This window comes from Musca vetustissima, unplaced genomic scaffold (genome assembly GCF_032173495.1).
Source record: "Musca vetustissima isolate MV318-11 ecotype Yass unplaced genomic scaffold, APGP_CSIRO_Mvet_v1 utg29509, whole genome shotgun sequence".
NCBI lineage: Eukaryota > Metazoa > Arthropoda > Insecta > Diptera > Muscidae > Musca > Musca vetustissima.
Genome location: NW_026883678.1, coordinates 99,352 through 126,788, shown reverse-complemented (window position 1 = coordinate 126,788; position 27,437 = coordinate 99,352). Strand labels below are relative to the sequence as shown.

The following is a 27,437-nucleotide window of genomic DNA, read 5'->3' as shown; positions in this document are numbered from 1 at the left end:
TTTACACAGCCAACACAAGGATGTCAAACAACAATAGCAACAAGAACACTAGTGTTAATAGTGAATATCCCGCCTTCGCCTACCACATTTCAAGTGGGTGTAAATAATTGTAGTCGTCGGACTTGGCATTTAAGGCGCTGTGAAGAAGATTTTTCCTTTTGGCATTTGTTGAAGTGCTGGCATCAGGATTATCTTTTTCCTACGCCATGATAAATGAATGACATGTGGGTAGCTGGCTGTTGGGTTTATATTGTCTCTCCTATTCATGGTAGTTATTTACATTTCAATATATTCTGTAGTCTAAAAATAAATATTCTACACAGAGATATTTATCTTAATTTGGACCTTTGTTATCCTGCTAACGCAGCATTCATAATGATAATGGAATAACTGACGTCGTCATTATTTTTTGTTGCATTGAGTGACAAATCGTAAGGCGTCACATGACCACCTTTCAAACACACAAGCACCGGCACACACATACACATCCAAACAAAAATGTATATATTTGTGAAAGAGCGAGCAGGTGTGTCTGGCAAACGTGCTGCGAGAAAAATATAATTAACTTTCCTAATAGGCCACATGTCCATATTCACACCAAACTATAATCAATAACTGTCAGCTGAAAGCTTTAGGCTAAATAATCTATGAAATTAATTGACAAAAAGAAAATTGGATTCAGAACGGAAATTTTTGTGTAGAAATATTTAATTCAGCTGGATGAAACTCCAAATAAAATTTAATTCAGCTAAGCTGATTTGAAACATTCCTATAGAAAAACTAATTCAGTAGGGATAAATTGAAGATTTCCTATTGAAAATCCAACTCAGCTGGACTAAATTCAAAATTTCCTGTTGAAAATCTAATTCAGCTGGGCTAAATTGAAGATTTCCTATAAAAAATCTAATTCAGCCGGACTAAATTGAAGATTTCCCTAAGAAAATCTAATTCAGCCAGGTCAAATTGAAGATTTCTTATAGAAAATCCAATTCAACCCAGCAGAATTGAAGATTTCCAAAAGAAAATACAATTCGGCCGGGCTAAATTGAAGAATTCCTTTAGAAATTGTAATTCAGCCGGGCTGAATTGAAGATTTCCTATAGCAAATCTAATTCAGTCGGGCTGAATTGAAGATTTCCTATAGAAAATCTAATTCAGCCGGGCTGAATTGAAGATTTCCTATAGAAAATCTAATTCAGCCGGGCTGAATTGAAGATTTCCTATAGAAAATCTAATTCAGCCGGGCTGAATTGAAGATTTCCTATAGAAAATCTAATTCAGCCGGGCTGAATTGAAGATTTCCTATAGAAAATCTAATTCAGCCGGGCTGAATTGAAGATTTCCTATAGAAAATCTAATTCAGCCGGGCTGAATTGAAGATTTCCTATAGAAAATCTAATTCGGCCGGGCTGAATTGAAGATTTTTATTGGCAACGGGAAATCGCGACGGCTAACGTTCGCGTCTAGCGGTATGACGCTAGAATAGATTTTATTCATTTTTGCTCAGCGTCATACTCAAAATTTCTCTCTTGCTCTCAATTGAGTTGCCATATTTTAGGTAAAAATGAACAGTGCTACCAAATTTCAATGAGCATTTATATCAAAACATATGGCAGTGCTGTTAAAAAAACAAATATTTTTAAGGATTGTGGACGTTTTTTAACGAATTAATAATAAAATGGAAGAAAAATAATTTTTTCAATAATATTATCCAAGTTCCTTGACATTATTGTTTATTAAATAATAAATAGATTTTGGTTTGCACAACGTAAAATTTTCTGTCAAAATGAAAACAAATAATTGACATTTTGTACCGCTAACGCTAACTCTTTCGTTTGGTTTTCACGCCGGCGAAAAAGTATGACGCTGACTCATGACTCTCTGGTTGCGTTTAGACTCTTAATTGAAGATTTCCAATAGAAATACTAATTTACCTTGGTTAAATTGAAGATTTACATTAGAATATAAAATTCAGCAGAGCTGAATTGAAGATTTCCTAAGAAAAATCTAATTTAGCTGGGCTAAATTGAAGATTTCCTATAGAAAACCTTATTTAGCCGGGCTGAATTGAAGATTTTGCATAGAAAACCTTATTCATCTGGACTGAATTGAAGATTTCCTATAAAAATCCTTTTTCAGCAACGCTGCATTGAAGATTTCCTATAGAAAACTTCATTCAGCCAGGCTGAATAAAAGATTTCCTATAGAAAACCTAATTCAGCCGGGCTGAGTTGAAGATTTCCAGCCGGGCTGAATTGAAGATTTCCTATGGAAAACCTTATTCAGCTGGGCTGAATTGAAGATTTCCCATGGAAAACCTAATTCAGCTGGACTGAATTGAAGATTTCCTATCGAAAACCTTATTCTGCTCTGCTGAATTGAAGATGTCCTACAAAAAAGCTTATTCAGCCACGCTGAATTGAAGATTTCCCTTAGAAAACCCATTTTCCGCAAGGTTGAAGTAATGTGTGCCTATAAGCAACCATATTCAGCTGGCCTGAATAAATATTTCCCTAACACTGTAATTATGAAATTACAAAAATTGCCCCCAACTTTCCAACAAATTGTTTACAATTTCAAAAAAGTCAATTAAAGTTCAAAGTATCCTTACACACTCTGTTGTTATGGGCCAATTTGTAAATTTTTTTGGAATGCTTTTGGGCCAAAACAATTTGTCATAACAATTTCGTGAACAATTGAACTTGACTTATGGAACAGATTTTGTTGTTGCCGCTATTATTGTTGTTGTTAAATTTGAACAAATCAACTTACCATTTTGTTATGGCTTCTCCAATTTAACAAATCAATTGGGGTCAAGAGAAATGGAGAGAGCGAATGAATGAAAACAAACAACAGTCAAACGAACTTGGCCAACAACCGAGCGACCGACCAGCCGCCAACCAATCAAACAGCCAACAAACGAACCGCGAACTGTAAAGAAAGCAAAAAAAAAACATGAATTGAAAAGAAAAATATTATCCAATTAGTTTGCCACAAATGTTAGGGGAAGCAAGGAAGAAATGATATTTTAACCAAGTTTGATGTGTAGTTAAAATAGAGGGTTAGGTTCCCCATCACCCGCCCACTGGAATATGAATCATAGAACGAGTTGTTGTTGTTGTCGTCATTTTGTCTTGTTATGGAATCAATTAAAGTTAATTGATTATAAAATGTCTCTATTTAAACTTTTTCCCTTCATTTGTTGGGACTTAGAGGACACCAACACACACTCGCACACACACACACATTTATACCCATTTATTCCTTCTCTGTAACATCAAGGCTAGCTGAATATTATTTTTCTTTATTTGTCCAGCCAGGACCATGATTCATTTCTATCATTTAGCCCGTACAAAAGACTCAACCGAACGTGACAAAAATTAATTTTCCCCGCCACATGGGAAAACTCTACAACGACATTTTTTCCCATAACAAATGACAGGACTAGTCAAAACGATGGGTTGAAAAAAAAGGGAATTGAAATCGAAAAAAGGACGAAGTACGCTTAAATGGAAACGATGAATTGTTCAAAGACTCAAATGAAATGAAACGTTAAAGGCTACTTGCTGCTATGGGCAGTGCATGCAACAAAAGGATAACATTTAACCCTAAGGTGTTGAAGAGGGGATTTCGTGGAAACAGTCAAGCAGGAATGCGCTATAAAACCTTGCTGAATTAAGTTTTCTATAGAAAATCTTCAGTCCAGTTGAATTAGTTTTTCTATAGAAAATCTTCAACTCAGCCCAAATGAATTAGTATTTCTATAGAAACACCTACCTGAATCAGTATGTCTATATAGGAAAACTTAAATTCAGCCCAGCTGAAATAGTATTTCTATAGAAAAACTTCAATTCAGCCTAGCTAAATTAGTATTTTTATAGAAGAACTTTAATTCAGCCCAGCTGAATTAGTACATCCATAGAAAAACTTCAATTCAGCTCAGCTGAATTAGTATTTCTATAGAAAAACTTCAATTCAGCCCAGCTGAAATAGTATTTCTATAGAAAAACTTCAATTCAGCCTAGCTGAATTAGTGTTCTATAGAAAAACTTCAATTCAGCCTAGCTGAATTAGCATTTCTATAGAAAAATTTCAATTCAGCCCAGCTGAATTAGTTTTTCTATAGAAAAACTTCAATTCAGCCCTGGTGAATTTGTATTTCTATAGAAAAAACTTCAAATTAGCTTAGCTGAATTAGTATTTATATCCAAGAACTTCAATTCAGCATAGCTGAATTAGTATTTCTATAGAAAAACTTCAATTCAGCACTAGCTGAATTAGTATATCTATAGAAAAACTTCAATTCAGCCTAGCTGAATTAGTATTTCTATAGAAAAACTTCAATTCAGCCCAGCTGAATTAGTTTTTCTATAGAAAAAATTCAATTCAGCCCAGCTGAATTAGTTTTTCTATAGAAAAAATTCAATTCAGCCCAGCTGAATTAGTATTTCTATAGAAAAACTTCAATTCAGCCTAGCTGAATTAGTATTTCTATAGAAAAACTTCAATTCAGCCTAGCTGAATTAGTATTTCTATAGAAAAACTTCAATTCAGCCTAGCTGAATTAGTATTTCTATAGAAAAACTTCAATTCAGCCTAGCTGAATTCATATTTCAAAAGAAAAACTTCAATTCAGCCGCGCTGAATTTTTATTTTTGCATAAAAAACTACAATTCAACTTTCCTGAATTAGTATTTTGATAGAAAAACTTCAAATCAGCCCAGCTGAATTAGTATTTCTATAGAAAAATGCAATTCAACCTAGCTGAATTAGCTTTTTATGGAACATAAATTCACCCTAGCCAAATAAATGTTTCTGTGGCAAAGTGAGTGTTAAAGTTTCCACATATATGCACATATATACTGTAGAGAATGGCAGGACAATCACAAATACGCTGTTGTTTTCGTATTTTTTGCGCTTTCATAAAACTAATAAACACTCAGTCAAGCGGACTGCACGAAGAGCAAAAAAGGAAAAAAATTGTCATGACTCTATGAACTTTGAACAACAAAACGTAGATCCGAAGCATTGGATGTAACAAAGAGACTAGTAGGTAGTTGGACTGCCATTTGGGACTGATGATGGCTTTGCCAAATCCTCTTCCCGTACAACCACCCCTGACCACCACCATCATTGGAGCTCAAACGTTATGTTAGATACCCTGTAATACCACCAGTTGACATATTGTCTTCCACTTTACTTTTTCACAATAAGGCTAGCTAGCAGCAAATAATATGGACATGTTTAATGGCAACAATGGCTAAGTTGTGATAAAAACTTTATTAGATGACATTCTGAAATATTGGATATGGTTGGGGAAGAGGGCGAAGATGTCGAAGGAAAGGGGAATAACAACAGGAAATTTATTAAACAAAAAACCATTAAAACCCCAAGATGAAATAACTGGAAATAGAAGTTTCCTCGGCACAACACCTTGCGTAATTTCTTAATTAACCCACAAAATATGAAGACAAATGGGATCAATAAACGGAAATTGGTAAACAAGTGTAACAGCCGTTAAGGAATAACATCTTGGGGTCTAATTAATTTAGACAAGTTTTGTTGGCTTCGGTAAACTTTTATTTATTAGTTGTTGATTCAATTACGAGGAATGTTAGAGTTTCGGGAAAAATATATATAGAGGCAGACCAACATTAATTATTATAATAAAAATTACTATTTACTATTTTGCTGAGTTAAATATTTTCTATAAAAAATACAAAAATATTGTCTATAGATTCACTAATTCAGGAGGGTTGAAGTTTATAATTAGAACATTAGTTTCACAGAACTATTTTCTCGATATAAATTAATTTGATGAACTGAATTGAAGGCATCTTATAGAATACCTAATTCCGCTGGGTTGGATTTAAACGTTCGTACAAATAACGTAATTTATTTTATTTATGGCGGTACCAAGGTATATAAAATATTTGACTACCTCGAAGCTGTAGTTCTCAAGTTCCACAATTGGTCTGAGTCTACTGGACGTCTTGCGCGTTGATACCACCAACTTGGTCTTCTCGCCGTTTACTGCCAGACCCACTTTGGCAGACTCCTTTTCATTATATCGATGTTATCGGAGTAGGCGAGTAAGATATGCTGTTTGGTGTACAGAGTGCCATTTCTGTTCACCTTTGCCTCCCGTATGACCTTTCCCAGCATGATGTTATAAAGGTCACACTACAAACTACCACCTTGTCTGAATCCTCGTTCTGTATTAAAGGGCTCCGCAGACATGGCTTTATACACCTCTGAACGGATAGGGCTGTCGAATGCGGCTTTATAGTCGACGAATAGATGGAAAGTGTCGATGTGTTTTTCTTGGGGGTTTTTTTCTCCAGGATTTTGCGCAGAGTGAAAATCTGTTCAATGGTGGATTTGCCAGGTCTAAAGCCACATTGGTATGGTTCAATAATGTCATTGACCATTGACTTCAGTCGTTCACACAGTACGCTGGATAGCACTTTATATGCGGTGGGAAGGGGACTTATTACTATATAGTTGGCACATATCGTCTTGTCTCCTTTTTTGTGCACGGGACACAGGATGCTGAGGTTCCAATCACTGGGCATGCATTCTTCTAGCCAAATTGTACTAGTCATCTGGTGGTCAGATGCTGGTGCTCCTTACCAGCATCTGACCACCAGTCTTGAATAGTTCGGCTTGTAACCCATCGGCACCTGCTGCTTTATTATTCTTCAGCCGACTTATTGCTATTCTGACTTCTACAGGAGGATGTGCCTGCACCAAACCTTCGGTTTGCTGTTTTACCCATTGGTAGAATTTTCGGACTTGATTCTGACTCCTGTACATCTCGATTTGCTCACGCTCACGTTTTTCTTGTTCTTTCTTCTTTTTTCTGAGAATACGTTATTCCTCTCTCCTTTTCTCCCGATAGTTCTCAATCGCATTACGTGTTGCTACTGTCCGCAGGGTTGCAATATACGCTGCGTTTTTCATATCAGTGGCATTACGACACTCCTCATTGTACCACGGATTTCTTGATGTTTTTTTTTTTGGTACCCAAGTGTTGCTTTTGCTGCAGTTTGTAGGGAGTGGGGAATTCTCTGCCATTGTGCTTCTATATTATTATCGAGACAAGGGCTGCTGTCGTCAAGCCGTGGGGTAAGTTGAGCGGAGTAGGCTTCTGCTATCTGTTGTGTTTGCAGATTTTCGACGTCAAATTTCCGTGTTACATTAGATCGCACCTTTGCTGCTACATTAAGACGGGTGCGTACCTTGGCTGCCACAAGGTAATGGTCCGAATCGATTTTCTCTCCCCGGATCGATCGGACGTCTAAAACACTGGATGAGTGCCTTCCGCCTATCACAACATGATCGATTTGATTTCTCGTTCGATCGGGAGAACTCCAAGGGGCCTTGTATATCGAGATGCTTGAATCTAGTGCTGCTAACTACCATGTTTTTTGCTGCCGCGAAATTAATCAACCTCATGCCATTGTCTGATGTTTCTTCATGGAGGTTGCATTTTCCGATGGTGGGGCCAAAGATATTTTCCCTTCTGATTTTTGCATTAAAATCTCCTAGCAGAATTTTAATGTCATGGTCAGGGCAGCGATCATGTGCTGTTTCTAGGCGCTCGTAAAATATGTCTTTGGTATGTTCATCTTTATCTTCGGTCGGAGCATGGGCGCAAATGAGACCGATGTAGAAGAACTTCGCTTTTAAACGGATTATAGCAATTGGCTCATCTACTGCAGTGAATGTGGAGGCGAGGTCTTTTATTCTCGTATTAACCATAAATCCGCAGCCAAATTCGCGTCTCGTTTCATGGCAGCTAAAATACAGGGCGTAATCATCTGATTTACTTACACCATTCCCTTTCCATCGCATTTCCTGTAAGGCAATAATATCGGTTTTGAACTTCTTGAGTACATCCGCCAAAGCGAAAACTGCGCCTGTTTTGTACAACATGCGCACATATAGATAGCCCTTGAAAAAATATTTTTAAAAATTCCACTCAATTTTATAGTGCATAAACAATTAATTTTAAAAACTCCACGCCCTTTTAAGTCCTTCAAAAACTCCTCGCCTTCTAAAATATTTAAAAAAGTCCCTAGCCGTTCCGAATTCAATTTATCCTTTCTGAGATTTGTTCTCTTTTAAAATAATCAATTCTACAAAACAATATTTTCCCTTGAAATCATTACGAAAACAATATCGTTGTGACACCCGCTGAATCACGTTTATTCTGTTGAAAACTAAACTAAATCCCATGTCCTTTTTGAGCTGTGCTCCTGCATAACATTCAGCACCGTATTGTCACCAACCAATCATCACCAACATCAGCAGCAGCTTCGTCATCGGCATTACCCATCTAAGAACTGTGACCCAAAGGCGGCATGTGGCATGATTTGCAATGCGGTTCGTTGTATGATCACGCTTCGCAGTGGTCCGACGATTATGCACAATTTGGTATTTGGAATGCAAATAATTCCTCTTGGTTGGTGGTGTGTCACATCGAGCTTGAAAAAGAGTGCTAGCTAGCAATGATGATGCTCCAGCTGTCAGTTGCTATAGCTAGGTTAAATCGGTTGGTGGTCGTTTGCCACTGGGAATGTACAAAGTGTGGTCTGACATAACACGCACAAACACACAAACACACACCCACACGGACTCATTCACTCTCCTGGCGCGAAGAAGCAACAGTATAAATGGAATATTTTCTCAACTCGAATGAAATTCCCTAAACAAGCCATTGTTTGTTGAAGTATTTCTGTTTCTTTTTCGAATCTTTCGCATGTGAAGCAATGAACGAATGAATGTGAATGCGTATCAAATAGCAATAAGCCGTTGGAGTGTATGTGTGTCTGTGTGCATATGCCTGTTGTTCGCTGGCACAGTTTCAATATGCAAAAACAATTGCCGTCGTTTATATAAAACACTCACATTTCTTTATGCATGGTTGTGGGTGGGTGTGGGAGTGGAGGCTGTTTGTGTGTGTGTATGTGGTAAGAACACTATTTATTCTTGGGTAGTGTTCTTTCCTTTTGTTCTGGGTTAAATGGGTTATTTTTATTCTTTTTGTTGCAGTGTTTGTTTCTGTTAAGACATCCACATAAATTTTAAAATAATTTGCCATTAAAAATGGAGAAGTGCTGCTGCAGAACAAAAGCTGGTGGTAAACAAAAAAAGAAAAGCCATAAAAATTGCTGAAGAAAAAATATTGTTTCATCCGTCATGAATTAATTATGGCAAAGATACATATGTATTTAGTTTGTTATTCGTTTTAAAGAATTTTTATATATAAACAAAAAGGAAAACAACTATAAATTACATGTATTTATAATAAAAACAATTTATTATTTTAATAGACTCCGAAATAATTTAGAAAAAATAAACCTATTTAAAAAGTTTTTGAAAAAAAATATTTACAAAATCCACGACTTTTGATAGCCGCTAAAGAAGTATTTCAAAAAACATGCCTTAAATCAAAATATTTAAAAAAAATACACTCCAATTTAAGGTCCTTTAAAATAGGTTTAAACCAGTGAGCGGAGCAGTATAGTCGGACGGAGCCGACCATATGATACCCTACACAACTACCACGAAACATTAACTTTCTGCGGATGTTTTTTCCGAGCCTGGGCAATATTTCGTGATATTTGCTTCCTCTGGCCCGTTTAGAGGTCAACAGCATCTCTTCTTTACACTGACATATCTTCCGAATATTACCATTCATATTCCGTACAGCCCTTCTAATTAATGGGCCAGATTCGCTTCATCGTGGGTTGTGTTGTGATGTTCGGCCTATTATTGGCATCGACTCGAAAAACACCCAAACAAATTAAGTGTTCGGTCCACTTCACCCCCTAATTATAATCTGATCATCATCGAAAGTTATATGCGTTGTCATTGACCATAACTGGAACTTCATGGAAAATTTCAAAGCGATCAGCGCTACATTTCCGCTCTCTAGTGCGGTAATGGGTTATTAAATAATATATGAATTCGTAAGCACCTGTAAATATTTCAGTATAACTCCCACATCTGAGTACATACGACAATATAATTGGTATCAATTTAAAGGTCAATCACTCCTCTTGGATATACTATCAACTTCTCGGGTCTATGTCCTTCATGAGAAAATATATATGCTATAGAATACAAATTTTGTTATTTTTCACACAAAAGTCAGAGTCCACTTGACCCGCTAAATATTGACCGATCTTTATCAAAACAGCCATGGTTATTCTTTGTGTAATTTTTCACACACAAGTCAGAGTCAATTTGACCCGCTAAATATTGACAAATCCCTATCAAAACAGCCATGGTTATTCTTTGGCCCGACCAACTTATCCATGTAAAATTTTGCGATGCTCGGGCCATAATTGCGGCCTCTGGAGCGACCACAAAAATTAAGTATTTGGTCCCTTTCATCCCCTAAATATTAACCGATTTTTACCATTGGCCAGAACCCATCCTACATGCAAAATGTCGTGAAGATTGGTCCAGACGGACGGACACACATGTCTAAATCGACTCAGCTAGTCGAGATATGACGATCGGTATACTTCAAAGTGTCTAGGAACAATATTTCGCAGCGTTACAAACTCTTGGAGCTGCACAAAGCCTGACAACATAGTTGTGTAGGGTATAAAAAATCACGTTTTTGAATAGTCTTTAAAAAAGTGTTTCCAAAAACTCGCCTTTTTGAAATTTTTTGAAAATATTTTTAAAAAATCTCTTAATAATATTTTTAAAAAATCTCTTAAAACATTTTTTAAAAAATCCACGCCTTGAAAGCCTTGTAATCATTGAACTTAAAATCTCCCTTAGGTCTCCTTTTATAGAAAGCAAAATAAACAATTAACAATAGCTGACCGTTACGACTATCTCCGCTTGACATTTAGTAACATCAAATATTTTCTTTAATGTCTTTCTTTTAAAAGGAATTCTGAATAATAACAGCTGTCAACTATTTATTTTTTTTCACGGAAAGGTCCTATAGCTTCCGCTTCCCCCACCCAACCGTCTTTTATTTAAACAGAAATTCCACTTTCATTTCATTCTATTGACATTCTTTAGATTTAAACTTAATATCTCAACGTGATTTCACTTTTCTGTGAAAGCTATTCAGGAATGGAATTTTAGCTTGGTTTACTTGCTGGCTGCCTTTTGTAAGCGAAAACCATGGTTTATTTGTTGTATTCTTTGTAAGTGGAGCAAAAGTCATTTGTAATCCTGTCTGTGTGAATGGATGATTTTATTCCATTCAAAGCTATCTTTCACTCGCCCTCTCTCCTCATTGTCATCACGTCAATGTGTTGAGGTTTTCTTTGTATAAATTGAAGTTTTTGACTTTAAAACATGTCACTGTCTGTAATTTGACATATCGATGGTGGTGATCATCAATGTCAAGTTTTTATTCTGGGATATTTATTGTTTAAAGTGATTTTTGAAATTTAAAAAAAAGTGAGAAGGTCATACTACTAGTTTCTAAAGGAGGGAATTTAAAAAAGTGAACAAAGCCATATGCTTCAATTTTTTAAAATACTTTTAAATGCTTTAATTTTTTTTGTATATCAAACAAAAATCATTCAAATGTTCTGTTCAAATGTTTAACTAAAACTATTTGAATTCCTAATGGTCTGGCCTTGTTGAAAGCTCCACTACTTGACAAATAATTTTCACTAAAATGTCTTTATTACTGCACATTTTCAAAAAAAATTCCACTTGACGATTGAGGGGAGCACAACCAAGAAGTCCTTTTAAAGAAAAGTAACAAAATTATATTTACTCAACACTATGCTAAAAAAGGAGGACATTTTAATGATGATGATGATTTCTGTCCACAAACCCAAAACTCTTCTCTACTACTTTTCTTTTGCACAAAACGCCAATGGCAATAACATTTAAAAATATCTTATTTGACTATTTCCACACACCTTTTCTCCTCCCCTCTTCACTCCTTATCATCCGTATGCAGACACTATAAATCACTGGTCCAGTCAAATATTATGTGGAGAATTTCTATTGCCGTTTTAGTGTGTGTGTGCGTGTGTTTTTTTAAGTTGACTATCCTTGCGACCCATTGAGAGTTCGGATATTTGTGTTAGCTGGTTGAGTTGCCATTAAATGCATTTATCATGTTTGGAATCCATTTATCACTTAGCATTTTGCATATTTGACTGTATTTTGCACTGCTATACAGATTTATTAGAACGGTGGGCCGGGTATGGTTGGGTGTAGTGAATAGTATGGGGTCGCAACACTCATGACCACCATCACCACCACGATCTGCAATGCTATACAATTCGTTCAGATTTTGCATTCGTTGGGATTTTGTTGTAAAAACATCCCAGCCATATGGAGGTTTGATTTAAACATACACATAATAATGATTCTCCATTACTATTATTATTAGCGCATGACAATAAATTTCAATTTATTTTATTTTTTCGACAATATTCAATATTAGATAATAATGTGTTTTAAAAAATGGCAGAAATGTTGGAAGAAATTCCTATAAAAAGGAGTAGATGTTTTGTTGAGATTAAAAAATTAAAGTACTATTTAAAGGCTTGGATTAAAAAGGATTTTTAAGGATTATTAAAAGCGTGGATTTTTTAAAAATATATTTTTTGAGCGACTAGGACTGTGAATTTTTATACCCTACACAACTATGTTGTCAGGGTATTATAGCTTTGTGCAGCCCCAAAAGTTTGTAACGCCGCGAAATATCTAGACATGTGTGTCCGTCCGTCCATCTGTCCATTATAATTTGCAAACACGATACAGGCCACAGTTATGGACCAATCTTCACGAAATTTTGCATGTAGGATGGGTTCGGGTCAATGAAGACCCCTATTGTTTTTTGGAAAAGATCGGTTAATATTTAGGGGATGAAGTGGACCAAATACTTAATTTTTGTCGGTTTTTCTGGTCGCTCCAGAGGCCGCAATTATGGCCCAAACATCGCGAATTTTTACATGGAGAAGGGGATTGGGCCAAAGAATATGCATGCCTGTTTTGATAAAGATCGGTCAATATATAGCGGGTCAAATGGACCCTGATTTTTGTGTGAAAAATGACAAAATTTGTATTCTATGGGGTATATATTTGCACCTGAAGGTCCTAGACCCGAGAAGTTGATAGCATATCCAGGAGGAGTGGGTGGCATTTAAATTGATACCAATTATATTGTCGTATGTACTCGGATGTGGGAGTTACACATAAATATTTACAGGTACTTACGTACTCAGATATTATTTAGTAACCCATTACCACACTAGAGGGCGGAAAAATAGCGCTGATCGCTTTAAATTTTTGAATGAGGATACAGTTACGGTCAAGGATAACGCCTATAATTTTCGGTAATGATCAGATAATAATATTGGTAGGCTGTGGACCGAAAACATAATTTGTTGTTTTTTTTTTCGTGTCGATCTATATGCCACAATTGAAAGCCGAACATCACAACACAACCCACGGGGAATCTGGACAATTAATTAAAAGGGCTGTACTGGATATTAGTAATATTGGCTGAACTCTAGAGGTCAAGAGGTTTCATATATCGTGAAATATTGCCTAATCTCAGACTAAAGAACCACACAAAGTTACATTTCCGTGGATGTTGTGTAGGGTATCATATGGTCGGCCCCGTCCGACTATACTGCTCCGCTCACTGGTTTAAAAATATATTTTTTGAAGGACTAGGACTGTGAATTTTTTTAATAATGTTTTTCCAAGGACTATCAAAAAATAGTTTTAAGGACTTTTAATAATATTATTTTCAAGGACTATCACAAAACCGTGTGTTTATTTGATCAGATATAATTACTTAAACATCTTTCCCATCGCATGCAAAATCTCTTCATCACACACATGAACCTTATTTCACTTATCGCTTGTGCTAATGATGGCCAATTTCCCATAAACTCAATGGCATGTCCAAAATAAATGCCAACACACCAAAAAACACAACAACAAACAGTTAAAGAAATATTTCACAAAAACATCCTGCATCGCATGACACTCCAAACGACCCCTTAAGAGGCGCCAACGAATTAAATAACAATTAGTCGCAGCCACGCGTCTTCTTGGCAAACATCAACATTCACGGCAGTAAAATATCTAAAATATACACACAGCCATGCCTCTTCAGCATCCTCCTTCTTTTCACCATCCTTTCTTAACCAGTCGTTGCCATTAACAACAAGTCATGTGGGTTAGCTGACTGGTTTGTTTAGATATTCGACTTTAGTATGAGGGCTTTGCCATTAGGAGTACATACAAAAGCCCCCGAAAGTAAATCATAGCGGCAGTCAGCATCCACAGCGGAGGCAAAGACAAACAGTCATTAAAACGTGTCATGTCGTGTGGAAGATTGTCACATAGTGGCAGAAAAGGCACAAGCCGTTCGTTCATGGCGGTGGCAGGCGCAGTTACTGCGGTGGAGGTGGCGATGATGATGATGACAACGACGATGAGGATGATAACGTCGCAAAAGCCTAGACTACACAAAGACCGTAATTAATTACTCTGTTACTACTGCAGGGCAGATTATACATACTTGTTGTGCACACATGCCGACAGGCATTAGGCGGCGGCATGACATGCAATCCTAAGGAACATGTTTTTTAGTTCACAAAAACCAGAAGATTGGGGGGTAAACAAAGCAACAAAGACCACCCGTTTAATACAGCTCATGACAGCGGCGCTACAATGACTTGATAGAATCACAACAAAAGCACAGTGGCACTAAAGGAATTTATCAGTCTCAAAGACTTTATTAAAGACCAGTAAGGAAAGTAGTAAAGTTTGAACGGAGCCGACTATATAATACCCTTTACCACTTTGGATATATTCAAGAGATGTATACTAACAGACTTGGAATTTTTTGAATAACCATTGACATGAAATTGGACTCAACTAAATGTGTATAGATGTGAACCGACGTTATTGATCGTGGGTTACTACGATCAATAACCGGGTACCTTTTTATACCCTCCACCATAGTATGCAGGATATATTAAGTTTGTCTTTCCAACATTATGCAAACTGATTTAAATCAAACTATTCATTATTCCACAACACAGAGGCTCAAGTGGACACTAGTTCATTATCTGGAGGACAATTAACATGAAGTCAGTCGAAAATATAAATAGGGACAATATTTGCATCTGAACCAATTTATACGAAACGTAATATTCTAAGCTCAATTTAATACCTTAACTTAACTTATATTGGGATAAACTATCTTAAGAACGTAGTGTAAAATTTTGTGTCAATCGAAAAACACGAAGAGTTTGGTGCACGATTCACGTAAAATCGGACAAAAATATATTGGGAGCTATATCTAAATCTGAAACAATTTCATCTAAACTTAATTATCAGGCGTTATTCTAGACCCATTTCGATATGTTACGCATGGAAGCTATATCAAAATTTGAACCAATTTCAATACAACTTAGCACACGTTAGGCTATCCTAACTTCAGTATGTTGTGAAAAATTTCGTGCCATTCGGCCTTAATTTGACTCTTTGGTGCACAATTACTAAAAATCGGACGAAAATATATATGGGCTATATATCTAAACCTGAACCGATTTCAATAAAACTTAGCACACCTTAGACTATCATAACGTCAGTACGTTGTGCAAAATTTCGTGCCAATCGGCATAAATTTGATTCTTTGGTGCACTGTTTGCTAAATATATGGGAGCTTCATCAAAATCCGAACCGATTTCAATAAAACTTGGCACACGTTAGAATGTCCTAACTTCAGTACGTTGTGCAAAATTTCGTGCCAATCGGCCATTTTCTAAAAATAGGACAAAATTATATATGGGAGCTATATCTAAATCTGAACCGATTTTTCCTAATTTCAATAGGGTTTGTCCTTGAGCCAAAAAATGGGCTGTGCCAAATTTAATCCAATTCGAATCATAAATAAATGCGACCTGTACTTTGTTTACAATTTAACATGGACAGACAGACGGACATTCATAAATCGACTCAGAAAGTGATTCTATGCATAGTCTCAAAAGGAACCATAGGTCTATCTCGTTTCCTTTTGCCTGTTACAAACATATGCACAAAGACATAATACCCTGTACAACAGTGTGGTAAAGGGTATAAAAAGTTACAAGTGCCGTGGAGTTTTTGAAAATATTTTCTCAAGGCCTATTAAGATCCATGAATTTCAGATATTTTCCCAAGGACTATGAAGAAGCGTGGACTATCAAGACACGTGATTTTTATACCCTACACAACTGTGTTGTCAAGGTATTATAGCATTGTGCAGCCCCAAGTTTTTATAACGCCGCGAAATATTGGTCCTAGACCCACCTTAAAGTATACCGATCGTCATATCTCGACTAGCTGAGTCGATCTAGACATGTGTGTCCGTCCGTCTGTCCATTATAATTTGTAAACACGATACAGGTCAAAGTTATGGACCAATCTTCACGACATTTTGCATGTAAGATGGGTTCTGGCCAATGAAGGCCCCTATTGTTTTTGTTAAAGATCGTTTAATATTTAGGGGATGAAATGGACCGAAAACATTATTTTTGTCTAATTTTCTGGTAGCAATTATGGCCCAAACATCGCGAATTTTTATATGAAAAAGGGGATCAGGCCAAAGAATAAGCATGCCTGTTTTGATAAAGATCGGTCAATATTTAGCGGGTCAAATGGACCCTGATTTTGTGTGAGAAATTACAAAATTTGTATTCTATGGCGTATAGATCCTAGAAATGGATAGTATATCCAAGAGGAGTGGTTGGCGTTTATAATTTATTGTCGTATTTACTCGGATTTTGGAGTTACACTTAAATATTTACAGGTGCTTACGTATTCAGATATTATTTAGTAACCCATTACCACACTAGAAGGCGAAAATATAGCACTGATCGCTTTGAAATTTTCCATGAGGATCCAGGTATGGTCAAGGACAACGCCTATAATTTTCGGTGATGATCAGATAATAATATTGAAATGAAATGGATCGAAAGAATTATTTTTATTTTTTTCAAATCGATCTATAGGCCACAATTGAAAATGGAACATCACAACACAACCCACAGTAAAGGGAATCTTAGATTTGGAAGTTGTGTATGGTATCATATGGTCGGCCCCGTCCAACTATACTGCTCCGCTCACTGGTTTTCAAAATAGTTTTTCAAGGAGTATCAAGAGGCTTAGGCCCATGTTGTTGATTTTTATAATATTTTGTATCAAAACGGATTGAAACCAATGTTTTCCTCAAGCGGCGTGTTTTGATTTCCACTATTAGGCCTGGGTAATTGTTGGCAGCATGTTTTTTTGATGGCTAACACTAAACGTTATGCCATTTGTAAGTTATTTGTTCTATGCTCTTTGTTTTTTTTTTTTTTTGAATAGCTTCAAATCACTTGGAGTTTTGCTTTATTGCTTCCTCTCGTGTTTTGTTAGCTTAAAAAAAACTCGGTCACGTCATCAAAATCTGGTGGCCAAATTACAATTGCTACAAAGTTCGCATGTGGGAGGGTGTGAGAAAAAAATTTAATGTTTTTTTTTTCGGTGGAAAATTCTCTGTGACGTCAATAAAGGAATGAAACAAAAAGTGAAAAAACCAAAAACTTATTTTCCGTTTTATTGTAGTATTAAAGGAAAACTAAATGAATTGTCGCTATTGCTTCTCTTTCCACCTAACCAACCAAACATCAACGAGAGAAAAAGCGAAAACACGCCAAACAAATTGGCATTAAATGAGAATTCATTACAAATGCAAAGAGTACGTGAACACAATATGGTTCTACATTTTATGCTGGCCATGTTTTTCGTTGATCCTCCTCCGAACGCTTGAAGCTATTTTTTTTTTCGACAAAAAATACAAATCTATGGCAAATGAGTGGCAAGGGTAGCCAAAAAAAGGATGGCCCGAGAACTAAAATCGAAAGTAAAGTGTTTACGCAGCATTTTTTTCGGTTTTTAGGGGGGATTTTATTTTTTTTCATTTTTTTCAATGGTAGAAAGGATTCTGGCAAAGGATTTTTGTAGTTTTTTCCATTTTGTTTTGTTTCCACCAAAAGCAAACCATTTCTCCTACTCGTCGTACGTAGGATGTCGACAGTAACAAACGAGCAAATAAAATAGACAAACCCCATAGAAAAATCATCATCGTAAAAAAGTGAAAGTTGTTTTTTTTTGTTGTTGACATTTTTTTATAAACCGTAAAGTCCTTGTTTATCCATTCACCTTATCAGAGGCTTTTCGATATTTTTGCTTTTCTTTTGGATTTGTTTTGAAACCCTTGTTATTGTCTCAATTTCTATTCGTTAAGGGTTCATTGGTATTGATTGAATGTAAGGACACATTCCATTACTTCCAATCGAATGATTGAAAAGGACAGTTTTGGGAGAAAAAAATAATAGAAAATAATTAAATTGAATCCAATTCACTACCATGTGTGGTGCATACTTTTAGGCAAGCCAGATGTTAAAGGCTTCAGTGAATAAATACAAATAAAAATCTATTAAGTAGAGATAAAATTTAAAAAATATTTATAAAGGATGTTTCCTTAAGGACTTAACAAGAATGGTTTGAAAAAAAAAAATATAAAGTATTATTAAGAAGCGTGGATCTTTTTTAAGAATATTTTCAAGGACTATTTTTATAATATTTTGGAAGGACTATCAAAGTGCTTGATATTTTATTTTTATATTTTTTAAAGGACTGTTTTTTTATAAAGACTACCAACTGGCGTAAATTTTTTAAAAATATTTTTTAAAGACATAGAAGCGTCGATTTTTTAAAAATATTTTTAAAGACTTAGAGGCATAGATTTAAAAAAAAATATTTTTTAAAGACTTAGAGCTTTAAAAAATATTTAAAAAAAAATATTTTTTAAAGACTTAGAGGCGTAGATTTTTAAAAAACTATTTTTTAAAGACTTAGAGGCGTAGATTTTAAAAAATATATTTTTAAAGACTTAAAGCCGTAGATTTTTTAAAAAAAATATTTTTTAAAGACTTAGAGGCGTAGATTATAAAAAAACTTTTTTTTAAAGACTTAAAGGCGTAGATTTTTAAACAAATATTTTTTAAAGACTTAAAGGCGTAGATTTTTAAAAAAATATTTTTTAAAGACTTAGAGGCGTAGATTTTTAAAAAACTATTTTTTAAAGACTTAGAGGCGTAGATTTTTAAAAAACTATTTTTTAAAGACTTAGAGGCGTAGATTTTTAAAAAACTATTTTTTAAAGACTTAGAGGCGTAGATTTTTTAAAAAAAACTCTTTTTTAAAGACTTAGAGGCGTAGATTTAAAAAAAAAATATTTTTTAAAGACATTGGGGCGTAGATTTTTAAAAAAATATTTTTTTTAAGACTTAAAGGCGTAAATTTAAAAAAAAATATTTTTTTAAGACTTAAAGGCGTAAATTTAAAAAAAAAAATATTTTTTAAAGACTTAAAGGCGTAGATTTAAAAAAAAATAAAGACTTAGAGGCTAGGATTTTTTAAAGATTTGTAGGATTTTTTAAAGATTTTGTAAAGACTACCAACAGGCGTAGATTTTGTAAAGACTACCAACAGGCGTAGGTTTTTTAAAGACTACAAAAAGGCGTAGATTTTTTAAAGACTACAAAAAGGCGTAGATTTTTAAAGACTACAAATAGGCGTAGATTTTTTAAAGACTTCCAACAGGCTTAAATTTTTTAGACTACCAACAGACGTAGATTTTTTAAAGACTACCAACAGGCGTAGATTTTTTAAAGACTACCAACAGGCGTAGATTTTTTAAAAATATGTTTTAAAGACTACCAACAAGCGTACGTTTTTAAAAAATATTTTTTAAAATTACCAACAAACGTAGAATTTAAAAATATATATTTTTAAAATCTCCCAACAAGCGTAGATTTTTTTAAAAACCTAATTTTTGAAAAAATATTGTATTCCGCTATGACCTTGCTCGATACACAAAATTTCTCAATTTTTTTATGAAAATTACCATTTTCTCCATCTCTTTGTAACTAAGACCCCACCAGCAACCTTTGTGTACCTGCTCTGCTAACCCAATTTTCCGGGGAAAACAAAAAACCATGCATTAACACTGTCAATTACATTCGGTGCAAAAAATCCCTTTTTTGGCTTCATTTCGTTGCTTTCAACACTTTGATGTGGAAAGTTTATGAAATTGCTGGGTAAATCAACGATACAGGAAAGATTATTTTGCCACTGCAACACAAATACGATACGACACGACGTTCAGCATGCAATTTCCATATTATGCCACAGAAGTAAACACCACTCGACCGCCCTTCAACGTTGCATGTTAGGCTTGCTGGCTATCCACACACACAATGCGGTACTTCCTGGCAAATAACCCAGCCTAGTTGAATGCGTTCGTGTGCGGGTGTTGTGCAAATTTTTGGCAGATGTTCAAAAAATCTTGTTCCGCCTGGTTGATATGTTGTACCGATAGTGACTTTACAAAAAACCGAAAAACAACTGATACAACAGCAACAACAACAAATGTTTGGCCACTGCATTGTATGACAATGCCATCATCCATGGATGACTGGATGGTGCACACAACCAGTCTGAAAACAAACCAAACAAAAATTTGCCAGTATATGTTCTGATGTTTTTTGTTGTTGGTTCTGATAAACAAACTACGTTTTGTAGGGCGGTTAGGAGTGTGTGGGTATGTGAAGGTAGTGATGAAAAGTGGCAGTTTTGTAAACATTAATTAAGCCTTTCACAACAACACCTATGTAACCACCTACCTATCTACACCTAACATCAGAAAGCTCATGTTCGATGTTTGGCATGGTGACTGTGTTTTATTGCCATATTCAGCAGACCATGCGAACTGTTAAATAGGCGTTTTAATTTAGTTATGGTAATATTTATCTGGAGTTAGAGTATGTCTCAGATTATAGGAATGAGGAGATAAATGTTTACACACAAAAATTAAGATGTCTAAGAAGATGATGTGACAAAAATCATAATCAAAAATCCCAGAACCCCTTTGAAGGAGATTGCAAAATGGAAAATCATCGTAACACCATACAAAACCCTTTTAAGACAATGTATTTTTATTCGAAATATAAAATAATTCTAATCGATTATTTTTCCTTTTACAGGTTGCAAATTTGTCCGTACCCTGTGCTTGGAAGGGAGTGAAGTGTGCTTCGATGGTAAGTTAGAATTCGAAATATATAAACTATCAACATTTTACGAACTACACACCATTGTAGATTTTTAAAGAACATTTTTTCTGGGATCAACGATATGCGCGGATTTTTTATAAGACCAAAAATAGGCGAAAATTTTGAAAAAATAAAAGAACCACAAACAGCCGTATATATTTTTTTAATATTTTTTATACCACCAACAGCAGTAGACTTTCTACAAACATTTTTTCAAGGAGTTCCAATAACCGTCGATTTAAAAAATTTTTTTTTTTTTTCAAGAACTACCAACAGGCGTAGATTTTTTTAAAAATATTTTTTTCTAGGACTACCAACTGGCGTAGATTAAAAAAATATATTTTTTCTAGGACTACCAACTGGCGTAGATTAAAAACCAGTGAGCGGAGCAGTATAGTCGGACGGGGCTGACCATACGATACCCTACACAACTTTCATGAAAATCTAACTTTCTGTGGTTGTATATTCTGAGATTGGTCAATATTTCGCGATATTTGCACACTTTTGACTGGCAAAATGTTACTAATAATCATTACAGCACCTCTAATACTTGTCCAGATTCCCTTCACCGTGGGTTGTGTTGTGATGTTCGGCTTTCAATTGTGACCTATATATCGACTCCAAAAAACACAAAAAATTAGGTTTTCGGTCCACTTGATCCCAAAATTATTATCTGATCATCACCGAAACTAATAGGCGTTGTCCTTTGCCATAACTGGAATCTCATGGAAATTTTCAAAGCGATTAGCGCTATATTTCCGCCCTCTAGTGTGGTTTTGGGTTACTAAATTATGTCTGAATACGTAAGCACCTGTAAATATTTAAGTGTAACTCCCACATACAACCATATAATTGGTATCAATTTAAAGGTCAACCACTCCTTTTGAACAATATAACTATTGGTATCAATTTAAAGGTCATTTTTCACACAAAAGTCTCCATTTGACCCGCTAAATATTGGAACTTTATAAAATATTTTTCCTATCAAAAATTTCACGATGTTCGGACCAGAAAAACCTACAAAAATTAAATATATACCAAAAACAATAGGGGGTTTCATTGGCCAGAGCCCATGCAAAATTTCGTTAAGGTTGGTCCAAAACTGTGGCCTGTATCGTGTTTACAAATTATAATGGACATACGGACACATATATACTAGTCTATAGATCGGTATACTTAAAGGTGGGTCTAGGACCAATATTTGTAATTTTTCACACAAAAGTTGTGTAGGGTATAATGACTACAAAGATGCACAAAGACATAATACCCTTCACCACACTGTGCATATGTTTGTAACAGGCAACAGGAAACTTGGTTCCTTTTGAGATATGCAGGCACTTTCTAAGCTTATTCTTTCCATGTTAAATTGAAAACAAAGTACAGGTCGCATTTATAATCCCCTTCTCCCCGAACCCTATTGAAATTGGGAAAAATCGGTTCAGATTTAGATATAGCTCCCGTCCGATTTAAGGTAAATGGTGCACCAAAGTTCCTATATATCCTTCGATTTCCACGAAATTAGGCATAGCGTACTGAAGTGAGTGTAGAATGGTGTGTATTAAGTTTCATGAAAATCGGTTCAGATTTAGATATAGCTCCTATAAATATTTTCCTCCCATTTAATGTAAATGGTGCACCAAAGTCAATCTATATCTTTCGATTTGCACGAAAGTGGACATAGAGTAATGAATTAGGTCTAGAATGAAATGGGTTAAGTTTCCTGAAAATCGGTCAAGATTTAGATATAGCTCCCATATATCTTTTCGTCCGATTTAATGTAAGTGGTGTACATATATCTTTTGATTTGCACGAAAATTTGCATAGCGTACTGATTTAAGTCTAGAATGATGTGTGCTATGGTCCGGTTCAGATTTAGACATAGCTCCTATATATACTTTCTTCCGATTTTATGTAAATTGTGTAAATTGTGATATATAAGGATTCATCTGTTGAATATACCCAAAGTGGTGAAGGGTATCATATAGTCGGCCCCGTCCGAATTTACTACTTTCCTTACTGGTTTAAAATATTTTTTTAAAAAATTTAAGACATAAAATAGGCCTGGGTTTTTCAAGAAAATTTGGGACTTTTTCAAAATAAATTTCAAGGACTATCAACCAGTGTGTATTTTTTAAAAAATGTTTAAGCTTCGATTTTTAGATTTAAAAAAATGCTTTAAAAACTACCAATAGGCGTAGATTTTTTAAAACTAATATTTCAAGGACTACCAACAGGTCCTAGGTAATGTGGCTGCCATCTATCGTTGTCCGTGGACTATTTTAAAAATATTTTTTCGAGAATAATTTTTTTTTTAATTAAAAATATCTTTGCAATGAGTATGAAAAGTAGTGGAATTTTTAATATATATTTTCAAGGATCGAAAAAAATGTAATGTTATATATTTTCAAGTACTAACACTAGCCTGGGTCGATCTTTTTAAAAATAATTTTCATAGACACTCGAAGCATGAATTTTTTAAAAATAATTTTTCAAGAACTTCCAAACGAACTTAGATTATTTTTATTCATAAAAAATAATCGTTATTTATTAGATTTTTTCCTAATTTATTGTCGATTTAAAATGTAGGGTATTTTCGCTAACACAAAATTAATCCCAATTTTTATATTTTCCTTTTTTTTGTTGTTGTAGTTTTTGGGGGCACTTCCATCTGACATTTCAGCTTAATGGGTTTTTCGGTAAATTGCATGAATTAACATTAAACGTTTGCTGCTGATAGTCCATAATTTAGCATTAGATTTTCATTATCTTGCCGTTGGCAGAAAAGAATATTAACACGTAAACAATTCAAGGATAACTCCATCCACCCGGCCTCCCGTCTGGCCCAGTCAAAAATTAAAGGCAAAACATTATCAGGTCGTTCAGCTTGTCCAATGAACTGCTGGCTTGCGCCTTGCTGGAGTGGAGAAAAAAAATTGTAAACAATTCTGACCTAAACCTTTAAATTATGACCCGGTTTTGTAGACAACATGGGGGCAGGGGAGAGGAGTAGAGGGAGAAATGGCGAGAGAATGGATGAACAAAATAAAAAAGTCGTCATCATCCTCATCAGCAATATGCAAATAACAAACCGTCTTTATAGCAGTAGGATAGGACAGGACAGTGGGATAGTCTGATTAGTCAAAGGCGTGGGAGGGTAAAACTGAAATGGGGTTAGGTTAATATATTGCAGCATTTATATACTCATTGGAAATTCGATAAACATTTTCCTTGGAACATTTTGTTATAAAATTTATTAAGCTACGCCACTGCCGCTATGTGTATGAGGCATATTTACGAAGGGAGTAATTTGAAGAAAGTGTAGGCGATAAGTATAATAGATGAGTTGCCTGGGCAAACGATTCGCTTTGGCCGTGGCCGTGCTGATGTTCGTTAGCAAATTCAATTGCATTCAAATAAAGAGTCCTTTATTTATGGCAACGAGTCCTTCCACCACTTAATGCATACACTGAGTGGTGTTTGGAAGCCCTTTGGCACCCGTAAATTATGATAAACTCAACAATTATGGTTATTATCATTACAATCATTGTTTTGTTTCTTCCCTCTTTTCCGCTCACCCTCTACATCATTCGGCCATAATTGACTGGAATAGACAACATCTTTGGAAAATGTATACCAACCACTGGTGTCGATATGGAGGACATTGAAAAGTAAGTAGTTCAAGGATCAATCATAATCAATTAAAAATCTAATTATTTTCTCTTCTCCTCCTTCCCGTTCTTTCTGCAGGACCCCTCTCACGGAAGACCAATCACGTTTACTCGCCACTATGCTCGAGGAGTTGCAGGGGGCCGGGTTAGGCTGGGACCATCCATATGTCCAATGTCGCATACAGGGTTCATTGTTTTCGATGCAAAAGCAAATCCAACTACCTCCCAATCTCTGTGCTAATCTGGCGCCCATGCCAACCGACTTCGATGGACCAGCTGATGCCATGGCCTTTGTACGTTTCATACCACCGGAAGAGGATTATGCGAATGCGAATAAACTCTTGTACCCGCCTCTAAAGAAACACTGGTCTCCATCGGGTTCGAGTGGCATTAATGCCATTTTACAACAATTACAACTGCAGGATCGTCAGGTACGCAATGACCCTCTGGAACTTTCCCAGTTGGGAGAATTCGATAGGCATCGTGAATCGCAAATGAATCCTCCCAATGTTATGGATGTGTTTTTGGAAAATGAACGGGCCCGTATACAAAGGGAACAGGAGCAACAGGAGGCCCAATTGGAGGAGGAACGTAAAGAGGCGGCCAGGAATCGTTTGGAATTATATCAGATGTTAGCTGCCTCAGAACCGGATCCTCAGCCATATGAAAGGAATTCCGAACGTATTGCCGAGCAAATGGAAACTGTACCTCTGCCTCCGTCTGTGCCAATTTATGTTCCGGAAGAACCTAGCGATGATTCCAATGAATTTTATTTCCCCGAAAATTATGGACCCCTCAAGCGTACAAGTCCTCGCAAAGGTGTGGCGGCCAATGAGAAACCCTCTCGGGAACGTTCTTTCTTCCGTGAATTGGCACAAGAAAAGGGATTGGAACAAGAACCTCCTGTTTACAGCCACATTCAGGCAGCCGAACCTCTAGAGGTCGACGAAATCTCAGCCTTTAAAAGACAACCTCCCCATCAAATGGACCCTGCTGAAAATGACAATCGTCTGGACATAGAAGAAAGTCTATTCCGCAACTCCCTTACTCCTCTCGAAGAAGAAGCATTGCTGTCGGCCAATATGCATCCACATCGTCATAAACAACATCGTCCCGAAAAGGTTTATACCGAAGGTGGTCTCATAACCATGAATGAAGTGCCCGGTTTTGATGCTGCCTACAATAAGGAACAGCGTAAAGAGAAGGCTCGGGAATTATTGGCAAATATGTTGGGTTTTACCCGCCACGAACGTTTGGATGTTAAGAAACCAGGACCAATGTTGGGTCCTCCACCATCCGTTAAAGAGGATTTGGTGCGAAAGTCGAACAGTACAGCGTCAGAGGCGAATAACAACAAGGAACAGCTACCGGCCCATATTAAGGGCAGCAATGAGGCAAGCAAAAAGAAGAAAGTCGTTAAAAACCACTCGGATGAAGATCATGCACCGCATACTGTCGATACTGAGTATGCGCATGTGTTTGTTAAAAACCCGTAAGTATGAGTGGGGAATAAAAAACGGTTTTTATAGAAAAAAAAAATTCTGTACCTGACAAAAATTCATCAGTCACTGGTGGCTGATTTTTTCCATAGAAACAAATTCCTGTGTCTCAGCGGACTGATTTTTTTCAATAGAAAAAAATTTCTATAGAAAAAAATCTTCAATTACTGAGGACAGATTTTTCTCTAAAGAAAAAAATCCTCAGTCAATGAGGACAGATTTTTTTTAGTAGACCTATTTTCCCCATAAAATTTCTTTTGATCCTGCGGAGTTTTTCTTGAGATAATTACATAGTTCTATAAATATAAATCTCCTCTTCCCACAGCATCGACAGTTGGAATGATGGCGTGCGCATCGTAAACGAGTTGGCAAATATTTTACACATGCAAGGATACTTTACTTATTTAACGTAAGTTAACAATATCCTCATACCCCTTAGATCCTTATTAATATCTATTCCATTTAATCCCTCAGCGTTCTACCACATGAAGTCTCTTTCCGGGTGGACTCAAATAACCCCGAACACAAGACGGCCATTGACATTGCCCGAGCGATTAATGAAAATCGTGGTGTCAAAAATAACATCCTTCGTCGTCTCGGTGTAACCGTACTGAGTGCCGGTGTTGGTGATAAAATCAAACGCGATGAAGACGGTAGTGTTTCGGCAGCACGTATTGAGCTGGCTGATCAAGGGCCCGATGTTACCCACATTATGGTTTACATGTTTGCGGGTGCTGGGGCAGCAGCCATTATTGTTATATTTGTAACGTTGATCCTGATAAAACGCCATGATAAGAAACGCGATAAATTGGGTGGTATACAGTCGGGTATTGCGGGTGCGGAAAGTTGCACTAAAGATTATCAGGATTTGTGTCGTGCTCGTATGGCGGGAGGTAAGGGAAGTAGTACTGTTGAGCCGGTAGCAAGTGGACGCATAACATCACTGAGTAAGGATAATGAAAGGCCGCCGTCGTCACGATCCAGTACCTCTTCGTGGAGTGAAGAACCGGCCCTTACGAATATGGATATTTCGACGGGACATATGGTGTTGGTAAGTGAAAAAGGTCTTCATTTATTATATTGAACCTAACAATTATTTGTTTGCG

General features: G+C 36.0%; 1 protein-coding gene across 1 annotated transcript in view; it reads left to right on the top strand.

The window, feature by feature from the left end:
- The window catches only part of LOC133330611 (receptor-type tyrosine-protein phosphatase N2), a gene marked incomplete at its 5' end in the record, with an annotated part of 86,636 nt that overhangs the window by 54,833 nt on the left and 4,366 nt on the right, over window positions 1-27,437 (top strand). The window contains 5 exons of the mRNA XM_061539052.1: window positions 21,099-21,152; window positions 24,775-24,832; window positions 24,912-26,324; window positions 26,657-26,740; window positions 26,806-27,382. Coding sequence (XP_061395036.1) covers window positions 21,099-21,152; window positions 24,775-24,832; window positions 24,912-26,324; window positions 26,657-26,740; window positions 26,806-27,382 — 2,186 coding nt within the window. The remainder of the gene's footprint in view (window positions 1-21,098; window positions 21,153-24,774; window positions 24,833-24,911; window positions 26,325-26,656; window positions 26,741-26,805; window positions 27,383-27,437) is intronic.